Consider the following 24,481-nt stretch of genomic DNA (forward strand, 5'->3'; position numbering starts at 1 on the left):
GACTAATAGCTCTCTTAGAGACAGGTAGTCAAAGCAATGAACAGTCTCATCTTTCCTTTTACACAATGCAGTCATGTGACCTCAGAGACAGTCACCATCATTCCACAAATGGTAGGCATCCAGTTTTTCAGGTTTTGTTGTCGGTTGTTGGGTCTTAAAGCACTGTGAAATCCAAGCACACAATTTGCTTCTGCACTTTCAGCACAGTCGCAACGCACTATAATTTTTATTATTATTTTCAAATACTTTTGTGATCTCATAGAGAAATTGTAGCTGAGCATAGCTGCTATTGAGGTCAGGAGGAGTCAGAGATCCACCATGGATCAGTCTACCAACTTAGTCACTCTTAAATTATTTATTCAACAAGCAAACAAGTAAACAGAACAACAAAATCTGTGGCGCCCACAGGAGCTACAGGAGCTTACAACACCACAGTACTTTTCTATTCTAAAAGGAGTAAAAGTGTTTTTCTTCTGTTTTAGAAACACAACAGAAGAAAAACAAGACCACCATGTTTCTTAGGCAATTGTTAGTCCTTGTGAATAAATGTTTAAAAAAACACCCACAATTAATTTTTATCACTACAAAGTAGGCTTTTTCTGAAGCCAAGTCAATCCCTGAAGCACCAGCAAAGCCCACCACCAATGCAAGTCCACATTTTTGTTTGGATATACAGCACACCTGCTGTCAGTGGTTTATGCAACTCTTCTGCCAAATATTTGACTTCTTTCTTTCAAATGGAGAAACAAACAAGATTGAATGAAGAAAAACATATATCATGCATGAGTCTAAGTGTAGCAGACGTGTAACAGTAGGGATTGTGTTTCATTTTGTTGTGCGTAAATGTGCCCAACAGCAGCTTTTATGAACAATCCCATAATAACCACAGTTCAAACACTGGAAGGAGGGCTGTTTTTGTCAGGGGCCACTGGGAGGTGCTGTTTTATGTGGAAGACCGGTTTCATGGAGTTTTATGGCAGCTGACAGATCCCTTAAGAGGTCGCTTTTACCATATTCGGGCGGACGCATGTGACTCCGGCGGTGAAACGGAAAATATGACCGAATGACCGGGAAAGGCGAACGTTGGACCAAGGTCTTCTTTCCAGGAGAGGAGGTGTGCAGCTCACTGTGAAGCCTGAACACACTGGATGTAACTATCTACAACATAAAACCAAACTGAAAGTCAGCAGCGTTTGTCCTCGACAACCCGCAGGCAGATCCAACATGTGAGTAATCGCTTGGTTCAGTTAATTTCACATGTGCTTTTTTGTGAACTGCTGTGACTCGCAACTTCCCCAAATTGCAGGTTCGTTTGTGTTAAGATATGGATTTAGCTCAGGTTTTGTAAGCACATGTTCTGTCTTCCTGGACCCGGTCTTATCTGCTGCGAAAGATAAGAAGCCTGGGAACCTGGAGCTGAGCTAAACTTTTGTTAATAAGCAGCTGACTGGGTTCTGTGTTTATTTTGGTCACTTTGGAGAGTTTGTCTATTGATTAACTGAACATACCCTCGTTAACTGCAGAAATGGACAATATTATTAAATTGTCTTGCAAGCAGCCACATTTGAACTCCACCTGGCTGCTGTGCTTATTTCCTTGAACATAAAAATAAAGGGAACTCGTCCATGTGCACTTCCGTTTTGGTAGAAACCCCTGAGAATTTCACTTGTTTTATTCTTTATATGATTAATCAGGTGTGTCCATGAACAGTGATCAGAACTTGGTTGCATACATTTACAGTACTGCTGTCTAGCCTGTACACAGAAACAACAGGATGAAGTAAATGATGATATGGCAACAGAAATGGGATTAATAATTATTAACAGATTAATTAAAAATCAGGTGAGATCCCAAGTGGCTGGAGCACATTTTCTGCTTTTGCGTAAATTTGTTTTATGTTTGTAGATTTGTAGTGTTTGACACACTACTACTACTACTACCCCATAAATAGTTTTTCTCTCAGTTACAACGCAGCAACGAAACAAGTAAATGAGGAAAGATGATGGCTTGTTCCGGCTGAAACAGGGTGTGAACAACCCAGATTAGTCTTTGCCAGAGAGACAGTTACCGTCCAAAGGTCGCACTGAGACTGGATCACAAGTCAAATGAAGTATGCAGGCTGTTGTCCAGCAGGTGGCGCCTCCACCAATATCTTACATTGGTTAGAGTTGGTGTCCAGCTTGTTGTTGGACTTTGAATCCAAAACATCCGGGTGACAATCTGTACACAATTTAATGATATAATATTATATACTTTTTTAGTATGACAAGAAATAGCAATAAGAGTTTAAAAATATAATTTTAAAAGTATAACTCCTGTTTGATGAAGAACACCTTGCAACTTTATTATTCTTATTTGTACACTGTGGCTTCATGCATTATTCCCAGCATGTCATTACACAATCAGAAAAAACGTATTGCATTTTATTTTGTAAGAAGATTTTATGTTTGCATATAAATTCAAAGTAACTATTACATAGCAGTTAAATAATGTGAAGTACATTTTTTTTACATATTTCTGTTTGAAATTGATTGTACTGCAGTACTGCTTGAGTCTGAATACTCTTGTTATTGTGTTATGCAGTTCTTGTATTCACATTGTGCATACATCTTGTGTTTCCATTACATGAAGCACTGATCAACATATCATGTTGTTCATTAGTTGGTATATAAGCTGTGCTTTGTCTGCATCGTCTTTAATTCTCCTACACTTTCTTCATTCTTGGTAACTCTTAACTACTCCAGAGCCCATGCTCACATTAGCATAATTGATTAAACCGTTGTTTTCACTGGTACATTAAATACTTTGGGTGCACGGTGTGCACACTAATTAGTTACACTTACTACTATGAGCTGAGATTCCCTCCCAGAGTTCAGTGTCACTTTCAACAACAGTGAGGCTCCAGTGCATGCCTCTGCAGCACTGCTGTTCTCCTCCAATGGATTTAAAGTGTGCGCCCTGACCGACAATAGAGGGTCCGGGAGTGGGAGGATCGGCTCCACAGCGATCCTTCTGGCTTTGTTACAGTCGGAAGCCATTTTGGAAATCGGCTTGTTGTGCACTAGCATAACACTCACTTGGCCACTTGCAAACTTGAGTTATTTTTCTACAAGGAATAATAAGGATTTGGAGTCTGTGGTTGCGCAGTAATAAACGCCCTTTGTGTTTTCGCGCAGCGGGATTCTCGCTGAAGTTTGCGCATCTTCCATGTCCGAAATGTGTGGATCTTGTTCCTTTGGATTTCGCTCTTAAAGAGTAACAACATACATGGACACTAACCACGCGGGCAAGTTGACATGCTACTATAAATAACACCGTACTGTGGCTGCATTTTCCTCTTGTGAATGTGTAATCTCCTTTTATTTGGATTTATTTTGTACTTGCTGAGCTCCTTTACGCACAACTGTTTTGACACCAACGTAAGGCCTTACTCTCACAGATATGCGACATTACTGGACATGTAATGTGTTGTACATGGTTAACAGTTTGTTCATTAACTTGGAAATATAAAATTCACCGACGAGATTACAAATGGAAATAGTGCGTCGTTGCACAAGTGAAGGCGTCGTCTAAATACATGGTGTCTAAATTTAGACCTGGTCAGAATGAAACGGCTTATATGTCATTTGGCTGGACATCATGCGCAGTTATTACTAAACTGAAAATCCTCTGTTTATCACAGATACAAGTCTGTAACAGTGGCTGCACTCGGCGCCAGCAGCCGTCTGTCGCAGGTGGTTTAGGTAAAGGAGCCGGCAAAGACAGGACTGTAGCAAAGGTGTCAGTGTGTTGCATGTTTACACTGTAGGGGTGTGTTTGTGTGTGTGTGTCTGTGTGTGTGGGGTTCTCCTCTGGTCTGTTGTTCAACCTGTCTCTTAATTCATGAGCTCATTCATGGCCTGTTAAGATACAAAGCTGCAGAACACAAGTTGTTCTTTATTAACAACACCTGTGGTCCTGCTACAGGTTAGTTCGGTTAATGATCAGTGAGTGTTGGACCACACTGTGCTGCAGGAAGCTCATATTAGATTTTGCTGTGGCATAGATGGATGTGCATCATCATCATCATCTGTAGCATCATTTGACAAGTAAAAATAAATCCTGACTAAATTATAAGAGCTTTTGGATATTAGTTTCAGTTTATCCCTTCAGTTTATAGCTTCAATACTTGGATGCGGATTTGAAGCGTGATTAAGATTATGGCTTGAGACTTTGGTGCTGGATTTTAGGAAAAGCCATCTGTTTCATTTGCCGCCCTGTTTCTACATCATTTCTCGGTCTGATTTAAATTGCTGAATAGAAATTGGAGAAGGAGTTCTTTCTTTCTTTGTTACTTCCTATGTGAGGATGCTTTGGTCACATGGATACAGTGGCATGCATGTGTAACAACCTGTTTGGGGCATAAATGCAAAAACAAACAACCAGATACTGTGTATCAAATGCACACAGAGCTAAAGTTAATGCTGACTAATACAATGGTCATAGACTAAAAGTTAGAATCATGAAGGTGAAATAGTTTTAGAGGTGTTTGTGGTACGGTTGAGTGTTGGATTGTATTGCAGTAAACAGAAAGGTCAATAGTAGAAAGCCTGGTCACTATGACAGACAAAATATAACGTGTCAAAAGCCAAATGCATTGCTCTGTTAAGAGTTTCAATAAAACCGAACATTTCCATGAAGAAGGAATTCATTGTAGGGCTCTCGTGTTGCACCTAGGAATACCTAGTAAACCGGCTACTGAATCCTCATAGTAACATAGTGCTTGCTTAGCCTGTTAACACAGGTTTCACTGAGAAGCTCAGGCTGGTGGTTTCCCTCCCATTGCCTAAAACTCAGCCCCACCCCTTGCCGTTTAACCGGGTTTCATAAGACTGGCTTCTCTGTGTGTGGCGTGTACCCAAGGAGTCACTGTTGGAATAGCTGTCCTGGTGAGGAGTCTGCTTAATACAAAGCCGAGAGAGGCTCGTCACTGTCTGTGTCATCTCCACCAGCGATCCCTGTCCGCTGCCGTCCGGAGGAGAAGAGACAAGCCATCCATTGCAGCTTCACTAGCGTCTGTAACGTTCGTCAGCAACAAGCCAGAGCCAGCATGCAGGAAGAGGTCAGCCGGCTCTCGTCCACAGTGGCAGTGTTGTGTTCCTAGAGGAGAGGAATGTCCAACAGCTCTCATTAGGACCCTTCTTGGTTTTATAGCCTAACAACATGTGTTGGTTGTGTTCTGTTGGAGAGCAGCCCAGTTTATGGCATTTGAATTGGGAAGAGTCGGGAAATTTACCTGTGCTGTAGTGTATAAGTTTCATGTGGAAATGTGTTTCTGACGTGTGGTTTTAAATCTAGTTGCACAGAGGCAGAACTTGAGCTCATTAGCAGAACTAATTTGTCTGCAAGAGACAGGCTGAACAAGGCAGTGCATGCATTATTTGGGAGTGTGAATGGAAGTTAGTTTGTTGCTTGTTATTACTCCCTCTCACCATGTCAGCTTTGGTTTAAAGAGTTGTCCTTTGCATCCTGATTCATGCAGCTTAAACACAGAAGAATGAACATGGATTTTTCGCAGCTGCACACGTATACACCGCCACAGTGTGCTCCAGAGAACACCGGCTATACCTACTCCCTCAGGTGAGACCTCAGTACTGTGCTGCAACATGCTGGCTGCAGCTCAAACTGTCAGGCCTGTGGCATTTCAGTTGGACCCTGCCTGTCGTTTGACTCAAGGCAGCTCATAGACATCTCAAGCAGCAAAGGTGTCTTTGAGACCTTGCTGCTGCTTTTTAATTCACTTTAATGGTTTGCAAGTTAGAATCAAGCTCTTATAAAATTGCATTTGCTCTTACTTGTTTTTCCTGAACAGAGTATACTATTAAAGGCTGTCAATCTTAATGGTATAATGGTATTATAATAATTAGTTTACTCATGTCATTATCACATTGCAACATAGAAGAGCGATCTTCAGGCTGTGTGCTGGTTTTGTGTTTTCTGTTTGGCCTCTGGTCAAGCCTTGTGATTATACTGATTATTAGTTTTTCAGTTAAATTGGATCTTTTACAGCATAAACTTTATTTAGTTTTAAGAAATATTCAGTTTTAACTTTTAAGAGGTTTCGTGACTCACTTACTTCTGAAAAGAAAAATGCAGTGGTTGTGGTTCTGATGACTCAGTCAGTGTGTGTGTGTGTTTGGAAGCTTAAAGGGGAATGGGGCAGCTTGATTTCTCTGTACATTTACTATATCGTTCAATCTCTAACTCCTAGCTCCTAGTCATCACAGCTCATGCCATAGTTATGGTAGACACTTCGAAGGCATGTGCATGTGGAGGAATCTGTCAATAGACATTTGGGTGTGTATATCTGAAAATGAAATCACCTTGTGGAGCAAGTTGCTAAACTCACTCTCTGACTTGAGGCAAGGGAAGATTTATTGCATCACTTTTGTGAGGAGAGGCCTCCTGTCTGTTTTTATTTAAAAAGAGTTCCAAAGGTTTGAACAAAGACCTCCTGTTAGGTTTACAGCTGTGTCTTGCTAAAATGAAAACTGTAGGCCTGCTGACTACAGTACACTGTGCTGTTTTCAATCCAGCTAAACAAGTTGAGGCTGCAGCCTCTTTAAGTAATTATCTGTCAGATTATGTGACAGTTGTATTGGCTGCATTATTCTTTTTTTAATGTGTCAGCAGCACCTAAATAGTGTTTTTATAGGTCGGTGGAATGGCAGTGATGCACAGTGGGAATTGACCCGTTTCATGATTTAGAATAGACTTTGATAAAACTTTTGTTCCAGTATATTACCCACTTCTGTTGTGTATAATGGCATAAAATAAATGACCAAATAACAACTTAATATTCTGTTGATTTCAGGTCAGCCTTGTGGCAAAGTGCATTCCAGCTATGAGAAATTTACTCTCAGTAGCTGGTTATGAGTCACACTGAGGTCTGAGGCAAAATGAGATGAATGTACAAAAGCCTGCTGGAATCTGCCAGGTAGACTGAAAGGCTGGAACAAGCTAATCGTGTTCCTTTGAGTGTTCAGCTGAGAAGCTATTAATGAACCTCACAGTCACAACCATGGCCCTGATCCCAGGATTAGACTAATAGTTTATGCTTCTTGATTAGCTGGTTGGGAGAACCGCTCTCACGAGAAACTCTATGAGATTTAGGTTAGCTGGAAGCAGTTGCATGTGCTTACATGACAGTAAAGATTTAGTTCGATTTTCTACTCAAAGTTCAGAAATGATAATAATGTCAGGGTGTCTGACAGCTGTGAACTTCACAGGGTGTCTGTATCCTCTATGTGTACGTGAACAGTGATAACAAGAGAGCAGTGTGGAGAAGGACGGAGTCGGGTGACAGAAACCGTTGGCCCATCTGTTGTTAAAACTCAAAAGAGCAGTGACAAGTTTTGTGGCATTGAAGTGTTCAAGAGAAAGAAAGAGAGGAGGCCAACCAATCACATTCTGTTTCTTATATCAGTGGAACCTCCCACATACCAGAGTGAGACCATGTGCAGATAGACCACCAACCTGGTGTTAATTTAATTAACCCTTTGAATATAGGGGATCAAACAGTTTTAGAATAGTTTTTTTTTTTCTTTTCTTTTTGAGGATTGAAGGTTCCTTTGCTTTCGCTTTCTCATATCTGCTCTCCCTTTCACTCGACTGATTGAGTGATTATTTTCGAGGGAGCCTGCAAAGCTTCATCTCATGGTCTTTTATAGGCTTATATTCTAAGTATGGCTTGGTTGTTAGGCAGTATCAATATACTGAAGATATAAAAATCCTGAAGATTATTTACTATTAAATATTGTTTCTTGTTTTGGTTCTACACTCGGGCATATCATGGTTTTCACATTTAGTTCTTGCATTTAAAGTCTAATCTAGTACTGCATTGATAAAGATTTTGCAGCTGGAAAGTGGTACAGTAGTTGTTTACATATTATCACTGAGCATAACCACGTTTGAAACTCAAATACTCCACCCATGTCCTCACTAAAGCAGGTGTTTGAGCCGTGTATTGACTCGTACACACTTCATATTTTATGATGGTGGAAGTGGGTCATAGAGGCTGGGGTGTGGTTGGAGTGTTTTTCCCCCTCAAGTGATTGTTGAAGTGTGATAGTAGTAAACATCAGATATAATGTTACATGTGGCCGTGTCAGGGCAGCCACTGTAGACAGATGAAACGTCTATATGAGAGATAAGCAGGAGAAAACATGCAAACTCAAATAGCTTCGCCTGAAGCTATACTGTTACTGAGACTAATAAAACAGAGATCTTTGCAACTGACTTTCATAAATCTGAGAGGGCGTGATGTGAAATATAGCAATAACACATTAGTAATGTTCTGCAAGATGGGGTCCAGGGATGTACTGCGTGCCACGTACAGTTGTTCACGCTGTAGTCACAGTTGTTTTAACGTCCGGTGGTCTGAATGTGTTTTAGTACATGCAGCACTGGTCAAGTGCCAAGCAAATGACAGCAGCTGGATTGTGGAGAGACAGCCTGTGTCATAGTTTATCCTTGTGAGCATTAAAGTCTACTACTACTACTACTACTACTACTACTACTACTACTACTACTACAAAGTAAAAATCCCTGGTACATTTAAAAAAGAAATAGCAGAATGTTTCTCCTTCCATACACAAGGCATGTGTTGAGCTGCTGTACATTTCTGTATTTGTGTAAATGCACACTGTATGGTGCTGTAGTGTGGACACCACAGAGTAGAGTGGGGCAGAAGCAAAGTGCTGCCTGTGTGAGGGGAAAATGAGTGTAGGCTGGAACGATCCTAATCTCAGTGCCAAATCATACCCACCCAGAGATACTCCGATGGAAATTTGAAAGCTCTCCACTTTGTCCTAGAGTCCCAGTTCCTGGCCTCTGGTAAATATAGACCTCAGCACAATAGAGGAAGGAAGATGTTCTCCAAACAAGAAGGAAGTGTGTGCTAGAATTTGTAGTCTGATTTGGCATTTTCCCAACAATCTGAATTCAAGGAGCGCAGCATGGCCCCGCTATATTGAAAAGAGGAGATTTAAATAAAATGTCGAAATACTTGGTGCACTTTCGCCCAATTATAGCATCCCTAGTCCTTAAAAGTATCTGTTGCTGTCTCTGATCTCACCTACAAACATTTATACACAGTGCAGTTGCCTCAGATTTGCTTCTGCTTGGAATATTGCCATTTTACGATTTGTGCTGTGATTGAGAGACGAAGAAAAACGAGAATAATCAAACAAAACAAATTGGTTAAAATGTCATAAACGTGATTGAAGATATGCTTTCTGAGTTCAGGCTGTTTATATTTGCAACTGTAACATTTTGCTGCAATACACAATGTTTTTCAGCAACGTTGATTGGCTGTTGTTGCCCCTCCTTATTTTTATTTGGAACAACATGCCCCCTTTTCTTTCGTTTGCGTGTGTGTGTGTGTAAGCTTTCTGCAAGCTTTTGTAACCACACTTGTGGTTTTGAAACTGAGATTTACAAACCCGTGTGGTTTTTATCATCCTCAAAGATGTGTATGTGTGTGTGTGTGTGTGTGCGTTCGCGGATATTTTAGTTCAGTAATGTTGTTGTGAGGACATTTCTTTATTATGAGGACGTTGTGGCCTGTCCTCACCACTTCCAAGGCCTCTTTGAGGGTCTTAAGTTTCAGTTTAGAATCAGGTTTAGGTTAGGGTTGGGGTGGGCATTTAGTTGTGTTTTTAAATTTAGCGAAAGTGCTATGAAATACAATGTGTTGATGATGTCCTCACAACTATAGTTACTATGGTTAAACTTAGACGCAGCATTGGGAACGTGTTACTAATTTAATTTAACTGTTTAATTCAAATTTCCACTAAACAAAATAGTCACCAGTGAAAGACCTACAGATTATGCTTCAGCATGTTTCAGGCAGTGCATGTTCGAATCAGAAAACCAAAAAGAAATTTCTGTCTAAGCAAATATCCATTTTGACCTATTCAAATTCAAACCACATCTGCTGTGCAGATGGTGAAGAACCAGATCATAGCTGTCATCTGTGCATGTAAACCTGTTTTTATGCTGCCTCCTTGTGCCTGTTCTATATGCTTTGTGATATGATCTCATATTTTGCATACACTGTGCAAAGCAGGTGGTGTTTGGGGTGGTAGGACCCTTCAGGGGCAGCAAACAGTCATGTCACTTGAGGTGTGGTCTTAGCTATTACTACTAGAGTTGCTGCTCTCTAGATCACTCCAGAAAGAAATGGTAAAAGCTGGTTTTGCCTTAGTCTTTCATCAGCTGCTGTGAATCTGGTACTACCTTAAAAAAACAGTTTCTTCTTGTCTTTAGGGTATTATATCCTGAAGAACAGAACAGGTTAGAGCAAAAACTGAAATGCCTGTGCTTTCACCCCACGGACGGATGCCTTCTCATCATTCATCATGGTGAATGAGATCCTCTCACTCCATCCTGAGGGTGTCTGGAAGGTCAGATCCCATTTCAGTTCTGCATGTGCACTTTGAAGTAATGTGAATTGTTAAACCTGACAATTATTATTATTATATTTTTATTATGGCTTATTCTTCCTACTTTTTACACGGTTAATTGTTTCATAGAAATTTGATTGAAAATGTGCACATCAGTTGACCACAACCACGTCTCAGCACTTGGTGTGCTGCTGACACTGTATCTTGCATCATCCCCTAATAGCCGCCACCGTTGAGTTGAATGTTGTTGTGCTTGCACCGTATAATAATGTGCTAAATACAAAGGGCAAATAATAAGTTGCTGACATGTAGATCTTTATCTGATCAGATTTTCTGTGTAGTTGTCTTCTAAGAAAGATGGCTGTGCCCACTGAGTGTAGGAAGACTATCAAAGCTTTACTGTTATGTAAGGAGAGTTTCCAGGAAGCTGCAAGTGGGGAAGTGTCTTCTCTCTACATACACGGTTTGTCTCTTCATCTGTGTCTTCTTCACTCACGTCTGAAAGCACAGTGTCCGTCTCTATTTATATCACTGATCTGGGCCGTGGGAGCCGCGTGGGAGAGAGAGGCACACAGATCAATTTGGATACCCATAACCCAGTAGAGTTTGCAAACTAGCTAAATGTTGTTTACAGATTTGGTGAGACGGGCTGGGATCTGCATCCCATCTCTATTTAAAAACATTGTTTTAGTTTGTGTTTTAGGTTAGTTCGACTTATTTTTTAACATTGTGTTGATAATGAAATAATGAGATGCACATTCAGTTAAAGAACACCTCCATATGTGAATTGTCAGGTAGGTTACATTGTACAGTGTTAAATTGTTTGTACCTAGCCGTAGGATAAAGAGACAAACAAATATGTTTCTCACATGCATATGCATATATACATAAAATTCTTCTCCACAGTGACTGTGTCGCACCTCTCTGTTCAGCTGTCCTCAAATGGCCTCTTGTACTATTGTTATTGACAGTGTATAAGTATAAGTTCTGGCATTTCAGTATTATCAACATATGTGTTCAGTTGGATACAGATACATTTGTAACACATGATTTTACAGCTCAGTTTTACTTTATTTTTCAAGTGTACAGAAATAAAATTTTGATGTTTGTCTTAAGTAGCACGAGTACCGGTACTAACATTTTTTGCTCCTGCAGGTAATACTCGATCAGTGCTGTTTACAGCTTTGCTTTACTTCCTTCTGAAACATGCTTCTGCTATGTTGGGATTCTTTGTGCATGAGATTCTTTTAGGTTTGTGGCTGAGAAACAGCAGCAGACAAACGGTTTTGGTTAGCTATGTGTCCTTTTCATTTTGGGGTAGAGAAGGACATATGTAAAGGACTGAAGTTGACATCAAACATTAAATGTATTGGTATTGTATTTTTCTAATAAGTATGAGTTGTGGTTCATGTGCTGCTGTAGCAGTAGAAGCTGGCTCTGGTCCGTTTGTTAGACCAACAGCATTTATAGGAAAAGCCTCTGCCCTGGTCAACGAATACTCAATTGGAGGAGGAGGCAGGGTTCGGACGAAAGCGCATAATTGGCTCCTCGGGGGAGTGTGTAATCCTCCAGGTTTAGAACGAGAGGGTTAGACAGAGAAGAACATGCACGGTGTATGCACACATGCATGTGCATACGTCTGCAGTTTGTTCTGTGTGTCTTGACATACTGTCTGGTTTGCAAGAGCCAGTGACGGTTACTCTGAAATAAACAGCTTGTGTAGAGGGAAGCTTCATCCTTTACAAGTATCTTGCAGGAAGTTTATCCTGTGTCCAATAAATGCTTTGCCCCTCCTCTTTATGCACTCTCCCCTGCATGTCTGTGGGGTTATTCTGTGCCTGACCTAGTTGACAGTGCAATTTGGTCAGGTCATTCAAGTATAGGTTGTAATGTTATACAATAATTTATCACAATACAGTTTCAGCAGCTGAATCTTAAACAAGGAGAGTGACTTCAGGCTATGTGCATTTTACCTGCTTAGAGAAAGAGATTTCATTAGCATTCTTTTTTTTTTTATACAAGCAGAGGCTGTTTATAGAAATAGTTTTCATTATGGTTCCAGTGAATTTTGCAATTGCTGCCTTGTTGCCTGTTAGTCATGGTTGAATGCTGGCCGACTCTGCTGGGTGGGTGTGGCCCTGTGAGTCACAGCAGCACTTGGTGAAATTAAAAACATTCATGGGGTGTTTCCACTCATGGTCGGCTTTGTGTTGCAGTGAGTGGAGTAAAATCTTTCCTTTTTTTTTTTTTCAGTCTGCTTACATACTTTGGCATGCTTACTTGGTTTATATTTTGAGCTTTAGAGACACACTGTGCCTATTCTTTTGTCTTGTTGTCTCACTCCCTTGTGGGTGAGTCATTTCCTGTGAAGCCCATGCCAGTTGCATGGAACAACAACATCACAGCTGTCAATTTTGTTTGGTCCTGCCTCTGTGAAATTGGCACGCACATCAGGAAATGTGCAGGATATCTGTGTTCAGTATTGGTTTGATGTCGCTTGAGGGCTGATTGTTGTCTTCAAATGGATCTCCCTGGAGCAAACATAAAAAACTTCCTGCCGTGTGATTGTCTGCCATGCAATACCTTGTTTTATTAAACCTAATTTCTTCTATCTTTTTTCTGTCTCTCCCTCTTTCTAACTTTCCCACTGTTTCTGCTCCACTCTTCCTTACTGTCTCAGCTCCAGCTACTCAACAGCAGCGTTAGAGTTTGAGAAGGAGCACCAGATTGCTCCTGTGTACGAGTCACCCAGGATGTCACGACGGAGCCTGCGTTTGCAGGCTAGTTCTGGTCAGTACGGAAATGAAAGCCTGGTTGACACCTCCCAGAACCGCAGCAGCTACACCAGCACGAGAAGAGAGACACGGTGAGGCTGGCGATGCATGCTAATTAATTAATGAGTGTGTGTTCAGTTTGTGTGTCCAAATGTGAATATTTCTCTCTCACTCACAGTTCTACCTGTTTGTCTCTGCTCTTTCAGGACACAGAGGAGCAAAAAGCTGCAGTCCAATTTTGGGTCCCTGTCTTTATCCCTTAGCCAAGCTGCCACACCGAGAAAAACACTCTCCTTCTCAGCTGTTAGTACTCCAATTAACAGCAGCGATTTTCAGGAAAGCACTGTACACAATACAGGATCTGACGCCTCTCTGCACACCTCCATCCTGGACCAGCCCCACCTGAGACAACGAACCATCTCCACAACCACAACAACCACCACTTCTACATTTGTGGATGGGCACTGGGGTCAGTTTCTGAAAACAGAAATTCACAAACACACAAATCCCTTTGGAACATTTAGACCACCACCATGTACCACAAATAACACATTACTTAACTTTTCTTTCTGTTTAGTCTTATTTTGCATTTGCATTTTTGCATGTTTTTTTTAGTGAGTTATTTTTGGTTGTTGTGGTCTATCTCAGTTCCTCCTCAGAGTTTTCTACAGTGTTTAACTGATTCCCTGAATCACAATTTATTGTCGCTGTCTCACTTTGTTGACCCAACATTTACAATCTTGAATATCTGGCTTCACATCCTGGTTTGCAATTGGCAAGAGTGTTAATTGCTCAAAAGTCAAATATAGCATGAGGAGAAAAATAAACTGATCTGCATGAGAAATTAGAAACTGCAAAGGCAAATATTTATAATAATTCACTATATGTAATTATAATACACAAATGTTTAAGATGCAACATTGAACCCAGGCAGTGGTACAGTAAATGTGTCAACATGTTGAATCCGAGAAACAATAACCCTGTTAAATAACTGTGTTCTCCTTTAGGGAGAAGCTCCACCACTGACCAGTGTTCAAGCGTCAATGGCGATGCCAGTACGTCTAAGTCCCACACCTCACCCGCCAATGGTTTCATCTGCCAAGATTGCTCGTTTCACTCTCAGAAGACGGACTCCTTTATCACACGGTCTTCATCATCATCTCAGGCTGCAGAGGCTTCCACGGATGCCCTCTTCTCCTCATCTTCACCGTTTACAAATATTTACTCCAGAGACAGGAATCAGAAGAAAAAGACAGGTGAGAAACTGTCGAGTTGGACTGAAATATCAAAGTTGAAATGCAGGTTGCTGTTTGAAAGTGTTGGAGCTGGAAGTGGCGAGGCCAGTGTGGCAATATAATGTGATAATGAAAATATAATGGGTAGTGGTGTCTTTTCCAGGTGTCCTGATGTCAGTGTCTAACACATGTATGCGCTACAGCAAACAAGCCCTGGCCCCCGTAGTGTCATTAATCACCCTGCTGTTCAACAGTGTGCTCTGGATAGGTTCAAGGGCCAAGAGCTCTCCAGGAAAAGGTATACAGCAAGAGGTTTTCTCCTCATCCATTACCCATTGTTCTTTGCTTCTTTAGCCTGTTGCAGTTGTTTCCTGAGCTGCTCGGCTTAAGTAAAGATTTTTAGCGATCTTCAGGGAAACAGACTTTAGGCTGACCTGTCGTTTTGCAGCTAATTTTCTCTTCTCTGTTGGTTTCTGACTGAGCAATCTTCACATCAGCACTCTTAATGTTTCTGGCTGACTCATGATCTGATGTCTTTCACATGTAGTCTTGTTACCTTTTTCTGTGTGGGGGTTTTCCATGGTGTTGTGTTTCTGTTGGGGTATCTTCAGGACACTTTACTATCATCCACTTCACTTCCCCCTCATCCTCACACATGGTTTTTGGCATGTTTTTGTGTCTTTAGCTGTGACTGAAGTTTGTGTTTTGACTAATGATGAGTATATGGGACGGGTCTGTCATCAGGTGTTCTCGCGTCGTTTTCTGACTCAGTGGGACAAGCAGTGTCCTCCAGTTTGTCCCAGCTGTGGCTGTTTAAGCAGACTACTCTTCACAGGATGATGGGCCACAGAGCTAATGGCTATGAAGGACAAGGTACCAGCTGTTACTACAAAGGTCACTGCTCCTGACCACTTTAACTGTTCTTCTATTTATGACTTTTATCACATTTCTCTCCTTTGTAAGATCTTACTTCATTTAAGCAGAAACAAACCATGTGCTTTATTTAACTAGTCTCTATATAGTTTAGTTTAGAATCATCTCTGTTTGTCTATGTTCAACAACTTTCACTTTCACACATTTGTGTTCTATTCCTGAAGGAGGAAGTATCCTAGAATCAGAATTAAAACGGTACATCTGCCAAACCACCATTGCCTGAACATGGCCAAAATTGTCACATGATAACCAGTCCCTCACATCAAGCAATGAGGAAAATATGTGCACTTGCACTTTTTAAGTAGAACAATAGATACTCCCTTCCTCATTGAAAGCTGTTCAGATGTGATATGCAGATTTTGGTGTTTAGGTTTATTGCTTTTAGTGTGATGGTGATTTAAGCTGGTTCTTTTCACAGCTACAGAAGAACATTATCAACTCTGAAACATGGGTTTCTCCACATTTCTCTATTCTTTTTTTTCTAGCAGTCGCCACTATGTCATTCTAGCTGTTCTTCATGAACACGGCTCATCTGCCATCACTTTGATCGTGTCTTCTTCCTCATCTATCATCCTTTCCATGAATTTTCTCAAGCTGAATGTTTTTGTTATGTAAATAAACGTGTTAAATGTGTCTTGCAGCTCACTCAAGCTTCTGTGGAAGCATGAATGTGAAGGATCTGGTTACCGAAGACACCTCCCATCTTAAACTCAACGGTTCCCTCTGTAAGCACACACACACACGCACACATCTTCTTTCCTTTTCTTTCTATTCAGTGTGTTGCCTTGTGCTAGCCGTGATTGACAGAATTAATCACATGCATGACCTGTGTGAGGATCTGTGAGCAGAGGTTGTGTGAACTGCTTTAGTCAGCAGCCTTTTGACCTTTGATTGTGACCTGCAGATGCTCTTTTTATTTCAATCTGTGTTTCAGAGAGACCAGCTTGACACCAAAACTTACCACGTCTAATGATTCTAAGCAGAAACATTTTGGATTGTCTAGTTTTAGTTTTTATTTTGGACTTATAAAGATGTGTATGCTGTAAACTAATAGCAGAGATGAAGGGATGCGACAGTAGAGATCAAGTAGCTGTAGGCTTCTGAAGTAGACAGCAGGGGTGAGAGTTTTTCATCAGGATTTGCATAGTGTGTCATCACACATTGCAAAATTTGCAATATCCATGCCTAGTTTTTCCCATTATATATTTTTATATTATCATTTGTTTATGTGTTCTGCTATAATCATTTGTATTTTTGCTTTGCTTTTTATATTTGTAGCATGTCCAGAAGTTCATTCACTTAGCCTTTGTTTTTTTTGTGTTTTCTGTTTGCTTGCTGTCCATCATTTACACATAAACAGGTGATGACTGTAAAGGGAAGCAGTATTCTGAGACACACACCGTCCTCCTCACACAGTCTTCCAGGTCTCAGCGCCTGGTGGGGGCACTGTGGGGCATCCTAGCTTACACAGGTTAAATAATACTTATTTTAATGTTGTTGACAGCCTTAAACCATACTGTTAAAAGGAAAGGTTGTAGCATTGATGCAGTATGTTTGTCAAATAGTCCATTTATGCTGCAGTGAGTGAAAATTATTTCTCTCTTCCAGGTTACTGCCTCCTCCAGCCTGGCTACTGTGTGGTAAGAGCAGGAAAAGCTTTAGGATCAGGGGTTGGGACAGTGGCTCAGAGACTTCTCTCACTGTTTTGGATGCTCTTGACAGCTCCAGGTTGGTAGCACGAAGTCTTAATTTTGGGCAACATGTCTCATGTTCTCATGCTGTGTGGTCCTGTTTTTTTTTACATTATTTTCCATCTGCTCAGTGAGGGCAGGCAAAGGACTTCTGTGGTTTCTTGCTAAAGGATGGTACCAGCTGGTGTCTCTCATGTCTCTTCTCAACGTCTTCTTTCTGACGCGGTAAGAGCCCATTTCAGCTTAATCTTATAGTGTTTCTTTGTTTAAAAGAATCAGACATTGCCAGCGGCGAATTTGGTTTCAGAAATTTAAAGGTATGGTAACACTTTACTGATCTCTTGAGGGGTGATTTCAAGTGTCCCAGCAACAGAGTAAAGAAATTGCATCAGGAAAAAAAACCCATCAGAACTCTGTAAAGAGTACAGTGGAAAAATACAGAACAGAGAAGTAATTTTACTAATAGAAATAATGAAACAAAGTGAAATAGCTGCAATACAGTGGATTACAAAGTTTGAGAGGCAACAGTGACACCAAATGGGCAGTGCCTGAAGCTCTGCAATCAGTAAAATCGGTCAGTGGTAAGCAGCAGCTTGAGTTGAGTTTCATCTGAGCCAGTGGCAGCATTTCTCCACATATGTCATCTGTCCACCTTCACCAGCTGAAAACCGTACAGGTTAACAGGGACTGAGTTAATTTAGCCACGTTTCATCCTTGATTGGCCACAACAAGTGTTTTTTTTTGTTTGTTTGTTTGTTTGTTTTTTTATTTGGAAAGAGATGTCCATTTTTCTCAGTACTTCGTTCCAGCTCTGCACCTCTGCCTCCTCAGTTCTTGATGGATTTCAGGTTTCTCTCCTACATTTTGCAGAGCTAATAGCCAATAGCAGGCTGCTTTCAAACACAATCACAAAAAGTACTTAAACAATGAACACAGGCAAGTCCATATCACTTCACTAAAAAAAAAAAGAATGACGGACAGCGTGAGTGACAGGAGACAAACTCTCAACTAAATTTACAAAAAATGGCACAAACAGAAACATGAACAGAACAGTTTGTTTACACGTTATCATAAGAACTTTAAAAGCTAATTTTCAGAGATTATTATTTAGAAGACTACTATTTTTCACAGATTATGACAGCATCCCATGTGGTGGGGGGCACTTTATGTGTTTCGATTCATTAACACTTTTGATTCATAAAGATATCTATCAAAGTTAATTAAACTGTGTCCTGACCTGTGTTTAGATGCCTCCCCAAACTCTGGAAGTTCCTGCTGCTCCTGTTGCCCCTTTTGCTCCTTCTTGGTGAGTTTGTGAGAACACGCAGTGCTCTCTTCCTTCATCACAGGTGAAACCTATTTAGTGAGTAAATACAGACAGTGAGGAGAAGATGTTACAACCAGCACACATCCCTAGAGTCTGCTTCAGCTCCAGTACCGGATTGAGGTCACTCTTCTTTTTTAGGGCTTCTAGTAGTGAGTTAGCTAGTTCATAATTAATGTATTTGTTCCTTACTTATGGCCTTTTTCAAAAGTTCTTTTAAGTCACATTTACCACAGTCAAATGCATTTGGTATCTTTAATGTTCACTAGAATTTAAAATAAATTTCTGAATGGTTGTCTCTCGTCTGTATGCAGCTTTATGGTTTTGGGGTCCGTCCACTGCTGCCTTGCTTGCCTACCTCCCAGCCATAAACCTAACTGAGTGGCATTCTGCATCTCCTTTAACCCTTCTGGCTAACTTGGTGCCAGCTTCTGCTCCAGTTCCTGTCCTTATCCCTACACCGGAGACTCCACTGGAGAAGACCCCAGCTACCCCGATCTCACAGGCACCAGTAAGTGGAATAATTAAGTCCATAGTTCTGAAGCATTGTAAGACAGCACTGTGTGAATGTGGGTATAAATTATCGCGTTGTCTTTGACTTGCCACAAATTGTATCTCTGTTCTTTCATTCTCCTGCAGTCAATTCCTCAAGCTGCAGTTTCTAGTGTTGACTTGGAGCGTCTTGAACGGGTGGAGCGTCAACTAGCCTCGCTGTGGGAGCGTGTCCAACAGGGTGACCAAAAACAGGAACAGCGCCATGGGGACATAATGGCTCTCTACAGTACCCTGAGGGAGCAGCTCCATACTCAGACAGACAGGGAAAGCCTGGGTCTCTGGGTGTCCTCCCTACTGGAGCAGAGGCTTGGTGTGCTACGAGGAGAGCTGGAGCAGGAGACCACACATAGTGCACAGGTATGGAGATGAGGATAAACACATGATGTTCAGTTCAAGTACAAAAATTAGGATTTGCTCAGATGATGTATATGTATTTTACTTTTTTGCAGAGTGCAGAGCAGCAGAAAAAGCAGCAAGAAAGTCATGCAGCACGGCTTGCCGATGTGGAATCATTGCTCAATGCTCTGGCTGCCAAGACAGAGGTGCTTAGAGCAGATTCACTACTTTTTACTGATTAAACAACCTGAATTTTGTCAGTGTTTCAAACAAACAGCTAAAATTTAAAGTCAAAGCAAGACTAAATAGATTAAACATAAAAGCAAGCTTTTTCTTCAGGGGACAATGTCAGATGATAACCTGCCATTTAGGGATTATGTAAATGAAAGTTTTTTTTCCCCCTTTAATATTCTTTGCTAGCCTTAGTAATGCTGAACCATGACATGTGTTGTAGGAGGTGCAGCAGAAACAGCAGCAGTATGAGCACAAGAAGGAGGAAAGGGAAAATGAGGTTGTCACTTCAGCTGCGGACACGGCTCCTGTCAGGTACAAGCAAGAAACACATTTTCGAATTCACATTTATACATTTAATCTATGAATCACATGTTGATAGGCAAAGTCATTGAGATTATGGCAGCTCAAATGTAGATTCTGTCTTTCACGCAGTGTGGGTGTGAAGCAGGAGGACCATGATGCTCTGCTGGCAGAGGTGCAGAGACTTGAGGGGGAGTTGGGTAAAATCAGACAGGACCTGCAGGGTGTTGTGGGATGTAAGGGCAAGTGTGAGCAGCTGACAACGCTGTCAGAGACGGTGAGTAACACAAATATTGACCTATGTAATACTGACCTAATTTACCCTCAGTGGGAAGATTTTCCTGACTTTAAATTTCAATGTTTCTCTTTCCCAGATATCAGCACAGGTGTCCTCACAAGTGCGCAAAGAGTTGCAGGCTCTGTTCTTTGGTGGTACTGGGTCAGAAGAGGAGAAGGGAGAGTTGCCTGAGTCTCTGATCTACTGGCTGTCCCAGCGCTACGTGAGCACACCTGACCTGCAGGCCGCATTGGCCTCCCTGGAGCTGAGCATCCTGAGAAATGTGTCTCTGCAGCTGGAGCTTAACCGAGCCCAGACTCTGAATGAGGCAGAATCTCAAGCTAAGACCGTCGTTCAGACAGTAACTGGCACTGTACAGCACACGGCAGCTGGGGAGGGAATGACGGAAGAGGTAACATACTTCTCTATGTGATCACTGCTATTGATTTAAAGCTGAGGTCTTTATAAGCACTGGTTTGCATAACTCCACTCTCTCTTCTACCCCAGCAAGTGAATCTGATCGTCCAGAACGCTTTGAAGCTCTACTCCCAGGACCGCACGGGTATGGTAGACTATGCCCTGGAGTCTGGAGGTAAGAATGAAGGCTCACATGTATCAATCCCTGTCCCTTTTGAACTTGCACAAGTCAGTGGTTAACCTTATAATGGCTAGAATGGATTAGGCATCTAGCCGTTCTGTAACTCATTACTATGTGCTAATGTCTCTTATGTAATGAAGGTGGAGGTATTAGCCAGGCTCCAGCTCCATCTGTGAAGTCTGTTGACCTGTAGGGGAAATTCACTTGACAACATTCTGGATTTGATTTTAGCCACAGAGCTTTGTTGCAGAATCCATTAATAGATATTAATGCAAATGAACGATGATCACTTAATCACACGCTGAGCTGAATTAGACACATCCTGGTGTGACTCATCATCAGTGCTGATAAATGTTGCCTCACCCTTGACATGTATGCTCCAACTAACGGATGTATGGACCATTTTTAGAAAAGAAAAGCCCATAGACGAGTTTGCAACTAAAAGTGCTAAAAGACACTTTTGAAATGTTTTCCATTGTCCTCTGTGTGTTCAGGTGGCAGTATCCTCAGTACCCGCTGCTCTGAGACTTATGAGACCAAAACAGCCCTCATGAGTCTGTTTGGCCTCCCACTGTGGTACTTCTCCCAGTCACCTCGTGTTGTCATCCAGGTGAGCTGCACTGGGAGATATCCAAGAGACATTTCTGTTTTGCTGCTAGTGGAAATATGTTAGTTTTTAATGTGGCTAAATAACCTGAAGCACTAGTTGGAAATAAAACAGAAGCAGGAAAAGTCAGTCACACATTTCTGCTACTGTTTAACTAACTTTGGCATTCGTCCTCTCACTTCCCCTTCTCAGCCTGATGTGTACCCAGGTAACTGCTGGGCATTCAAAGGCTCCCAGGGCTACCTGGTGATCCGGCTATCCCTAAGGATTCTGCCCACATCCTTCTGTGTGGAGCACATCCCCAAGGCTTTGTCTCCAACTGGAAACATCACCAGCGCCCCACGCAACTTCACTGTGTTTGTAAGAAACACGCTGACATTAAACATAAGGGTTTATTATTGTCCGGCGCAAATATCAGTGACTAATGGGTGTTTTTGCTCATACTTATTGATGTTCAGGGTCTAGATGATGAGTACCAAGAAGAAGGGAAGCTGCTGGGACACTACACATACCAGGAGGATGGGGAATCACTGCAAACCTTCCCTGTTATGGTAAGTGCAGAGCTACTTTTCCCCTAACCCATTAGAAATAAAAATGACTTGAACATGGACAAGTACATACAAACTATTTTCCCTTTTGTGTTCCAGGAGCAGAATGATAAGGCCTTCCAGATCATTGAAGTACGGGTGCTATCGAACTGGGGTCACCCAGAATACACCTGCCTGTATCGCTTTAGAGTCCATGGAGAACCCCGATCTCAGTGAACTAACCACTTACATAAATGCTCTTATATGACATATCACTCTATGTGTACATAGCTCTCACCAACTGCTTAACACCAGAGGGGACTCTGGTTCTTTGTGGACGTTTTTGTATGAAAGGCAGAAGTTGTGGATTGTTCAAGGAATGTGTCCTGATGGAATCAAAAACATGTGTTTTGTAAAAGTGAAAGAATCGCGGGAAAGTCTGTACGAGGATCATGGAGGAAGAGAAGGATCAGAAAGAGGAACAGAACAGCGTAAGAAGCTAAAAGTCCCAGTCCCCTTTTTGTAAAAGGCCTCTTGCACTGAATCAGCCTGTGAAGGCGACAGGCTCCACTGAGTGGACAAATCCATCCCCTTATCGACACCTTCTACTGCTAGAGGAAGATGGATGCTTAGAATGAGAGATTGAGACTCATCTCCATCTTTTCCTCACACACCGTGTCTCAGTCTGATTTGTCTTTTGTTCTTAATCATCTGTATTTAACTTTATTTTCTTTTACTGTCTGCGGTAGTGTTTTCAGGATCAAACTAACTGCATGCCTGTGACACTGTCCAGGCATCTCACTCCCTTTGAACTGTCTGCAATGACTTTAACTGAGCTGCCCAGAGGACCTGAGCACACTCATGATGGGTGAAGACTAAACATGGAAGGTTTGCTACATTCAAGGCTTGGCATCATGGATCCATATAGCCATAACTTTGTGTTTTCTTTTTTTTTTTTTTTTTTTGTTTCTCTTTCTTGGAACTGAACATGCTGCCTGTGGACAAGCTCTGAATGTTTTCTCAAGTGGAGGCTTGAAGCAAGTCATCCTTTAACTACACAACAACACTATGTAACCACTAACCTGGGCTGTATGCGTTTGGAGTATTAGGAGGCTCTTCACTATGTACATTAAAAAAAATATATGTATGATTAGGGATGGGCTTTAGGGTAAACACTCGCACGTCACTCTTCCTACTCTAACTTTTACATGCATCATGAATTTACACGAGTGTATCCTCTCTGAAGGTTTGAGTCCTGTGCCTGGATCTCAAATTACTAATCAATGTTGAAGCTTAATGATTATAACTGCTCCTGTAGATGATTTGTCTTTTGTTTCTGTCAGGAGGAGACCGTCTCTGTGTTCCTCTAGCTCAGTTATAAACGTCCCCCTCACATGGGCTCCCTCTGTTCTGAAACCCAGATGGAATGTAATCTGTATATTTCATTGTTGATAGTCGGTCCTTTATAAAAATCTGCTTTTACCAGTGTTGCTTTGTAAGAGAACATCCTGTTATTATCATTATTATTGTTATTATTGTATTACTATGATTATTTTAGCTGTTACGATGTTTTTGTTCTTTGTTTTTTTTAGTTTGAGGGTTATTGATAATGTCAGATGAAGCACCGCACAGCAGCTTGTTAGAGAATGTTTGTACACAGGTCTTCACAATTTGTTTAAAAATGGGGTGTGTGTGTGTGTGTGTGTGTAGCTGCAAAAATGGGAGGTCTAAAATGTTATGTATAAAATGTTTTGTTCTCGATTATTTATTAACAAGTTAATTAGTGAGTGCAAGGTATGGGTTACTGCAATGTATATTTTGCCAGAAGCTCTTCAGTGCATTTTGGAGCCATCTTGGGACTTTTTTTTTTTTTTTTTAAGATAAATGGCTATTTTTGTTCAGTCATGAGATGACTTAACTGATTTGGAATATATTCCAATAAAGACTTTAATTTTGAATCGTGAACTTCCTCTGGATAATAGTCAGGACCAAATGATTTTCTTAGTTTTAAAGTTTTCCTTTAAAAAAAAAATCTAACTATAGGTTCAATGTATTTACTTTGCAACCAACCATAATCATTGACTGATCACCACTCGTTCAGTCAGCAGTAACACATCTGACAGGCTTCATGTTTTCTCCCTATAGAGCAAAATCAGCACAATTAAATGTTCCTTGATATGAACCTCAATTTGAAATATTTGAAAAGACCCTTAAATAATAATGAAATGTATTTTTTTTTTTTATATAGGTGTTTGGAGAGAAAAGATTTGATGAAAGGAACACTTTTGTGTAACGGCCAGAAACACAGGAAATGCTGCAGAGATGAAGGGATGAATGGATTCAACTAAAATCAGAAAGTCGTCCATTTAGTCAGTAAACTGCTGCTTGTTTGCAGAATGAGTGTAACTAATTACTGAGGAAGCAGCCAAACATTGCATAACAACTATTATTTTTAATGCTTTTAATTTTCACTACAAAGCTTAATTAATGCCATATTTATGCCATTTTGCTAAAGAGGGGTTATTTACTTATGTATGCTTTAAAAAAAAGCATTCAAATTGCTTCCTACAACTGCAGGTTGAGTCTCCAGTGAGGTGAGTTTAAAATGACTCATTTTAATTTTTTTTGTATTAATTTCAGCAGAC

General features: G+C 41.0%; 1 protein-coding gene across 1 annotated transcript; it reads left to right on the forward strand.

The window, feature by feature from the left end:
* Positions 1–4,156: 4,156 nt before the first annotated feature.
* On the forward strand, positions 4,157–23,540 carry sun1 (Sad1 and UNC84 domain containing 1). Its single transcript, XM_026350388.1, has 23 exons — positions 4,157–5,101; positions 5,522–5,619; positions 13,126–13,311; positions 13,426–13,688; positions 14,227–14,475; positions 14,618–14,752; positions 15,199–15,327; positions 16,029–16,112; positions 16,748–16,858; positions 16,996–17,115; positions 17,210–17,303; positions 18,326–18,384; positions 18,717–18,913; positions 19,042–19,314; positions 19,407–19,499; positions 19,748–19,839; positions 19,960–20,104; positions 20,202–20,516; positions 20,612–20,696; positions 21,197–21,312; positions 21,502–21,669; positions 21,768–21,860; positions 21,957–23,540. Exons 1-23 carry the CDS (start codon positions 5,090–5,092, stop codon positions 22,071–22,073), a joined length of 3,234 nt encoding a protein of 1,077 aa, XP_026206173.1. The 5' UTR covers positions 4,157–5,089; the 3' UTR covers positions 22,074–23,540.
* Positions 23,541–24,481: the final 941 nt, after the last annotated feature.

Source organism: Anabas testudineus, chromosome 8 (genome assembly GCF_900324465.2).
Source record: "Anabas testudineus chromosome 8, fAnaTes1.2, whole genome shotgun sequence".
Taxonomy (NCBI): domain Eukaryota; kingdom Metazoa; phylum Chordata; class Actinopteri; order Anabantiformes; family Anabantidae; genus Anabas; species Anabas testudineus.

What these genes read in the sequence shown, in the direction of transcription:
- sun1 (XM_026350388.1), top strand. An exon ending in CAAGAGCTCTCCAGGAAAAG is followed by an intron (nt 14,753 to 15,198) that starts GTATACAGCAAG and finishes GTCTGTCATCAG; the next exon opens with GTGTTCTCGCGTCGTTTTCT. An exon ending in CCCCGATCTCACAGGCACCA is followed by an intron (nt 18,914 to 19,041) that starts GTAAGTGGAATA and finishes ATTCTCCTGCAG; the next exon opens with TCAATTCCTCAAGCTGCAGT.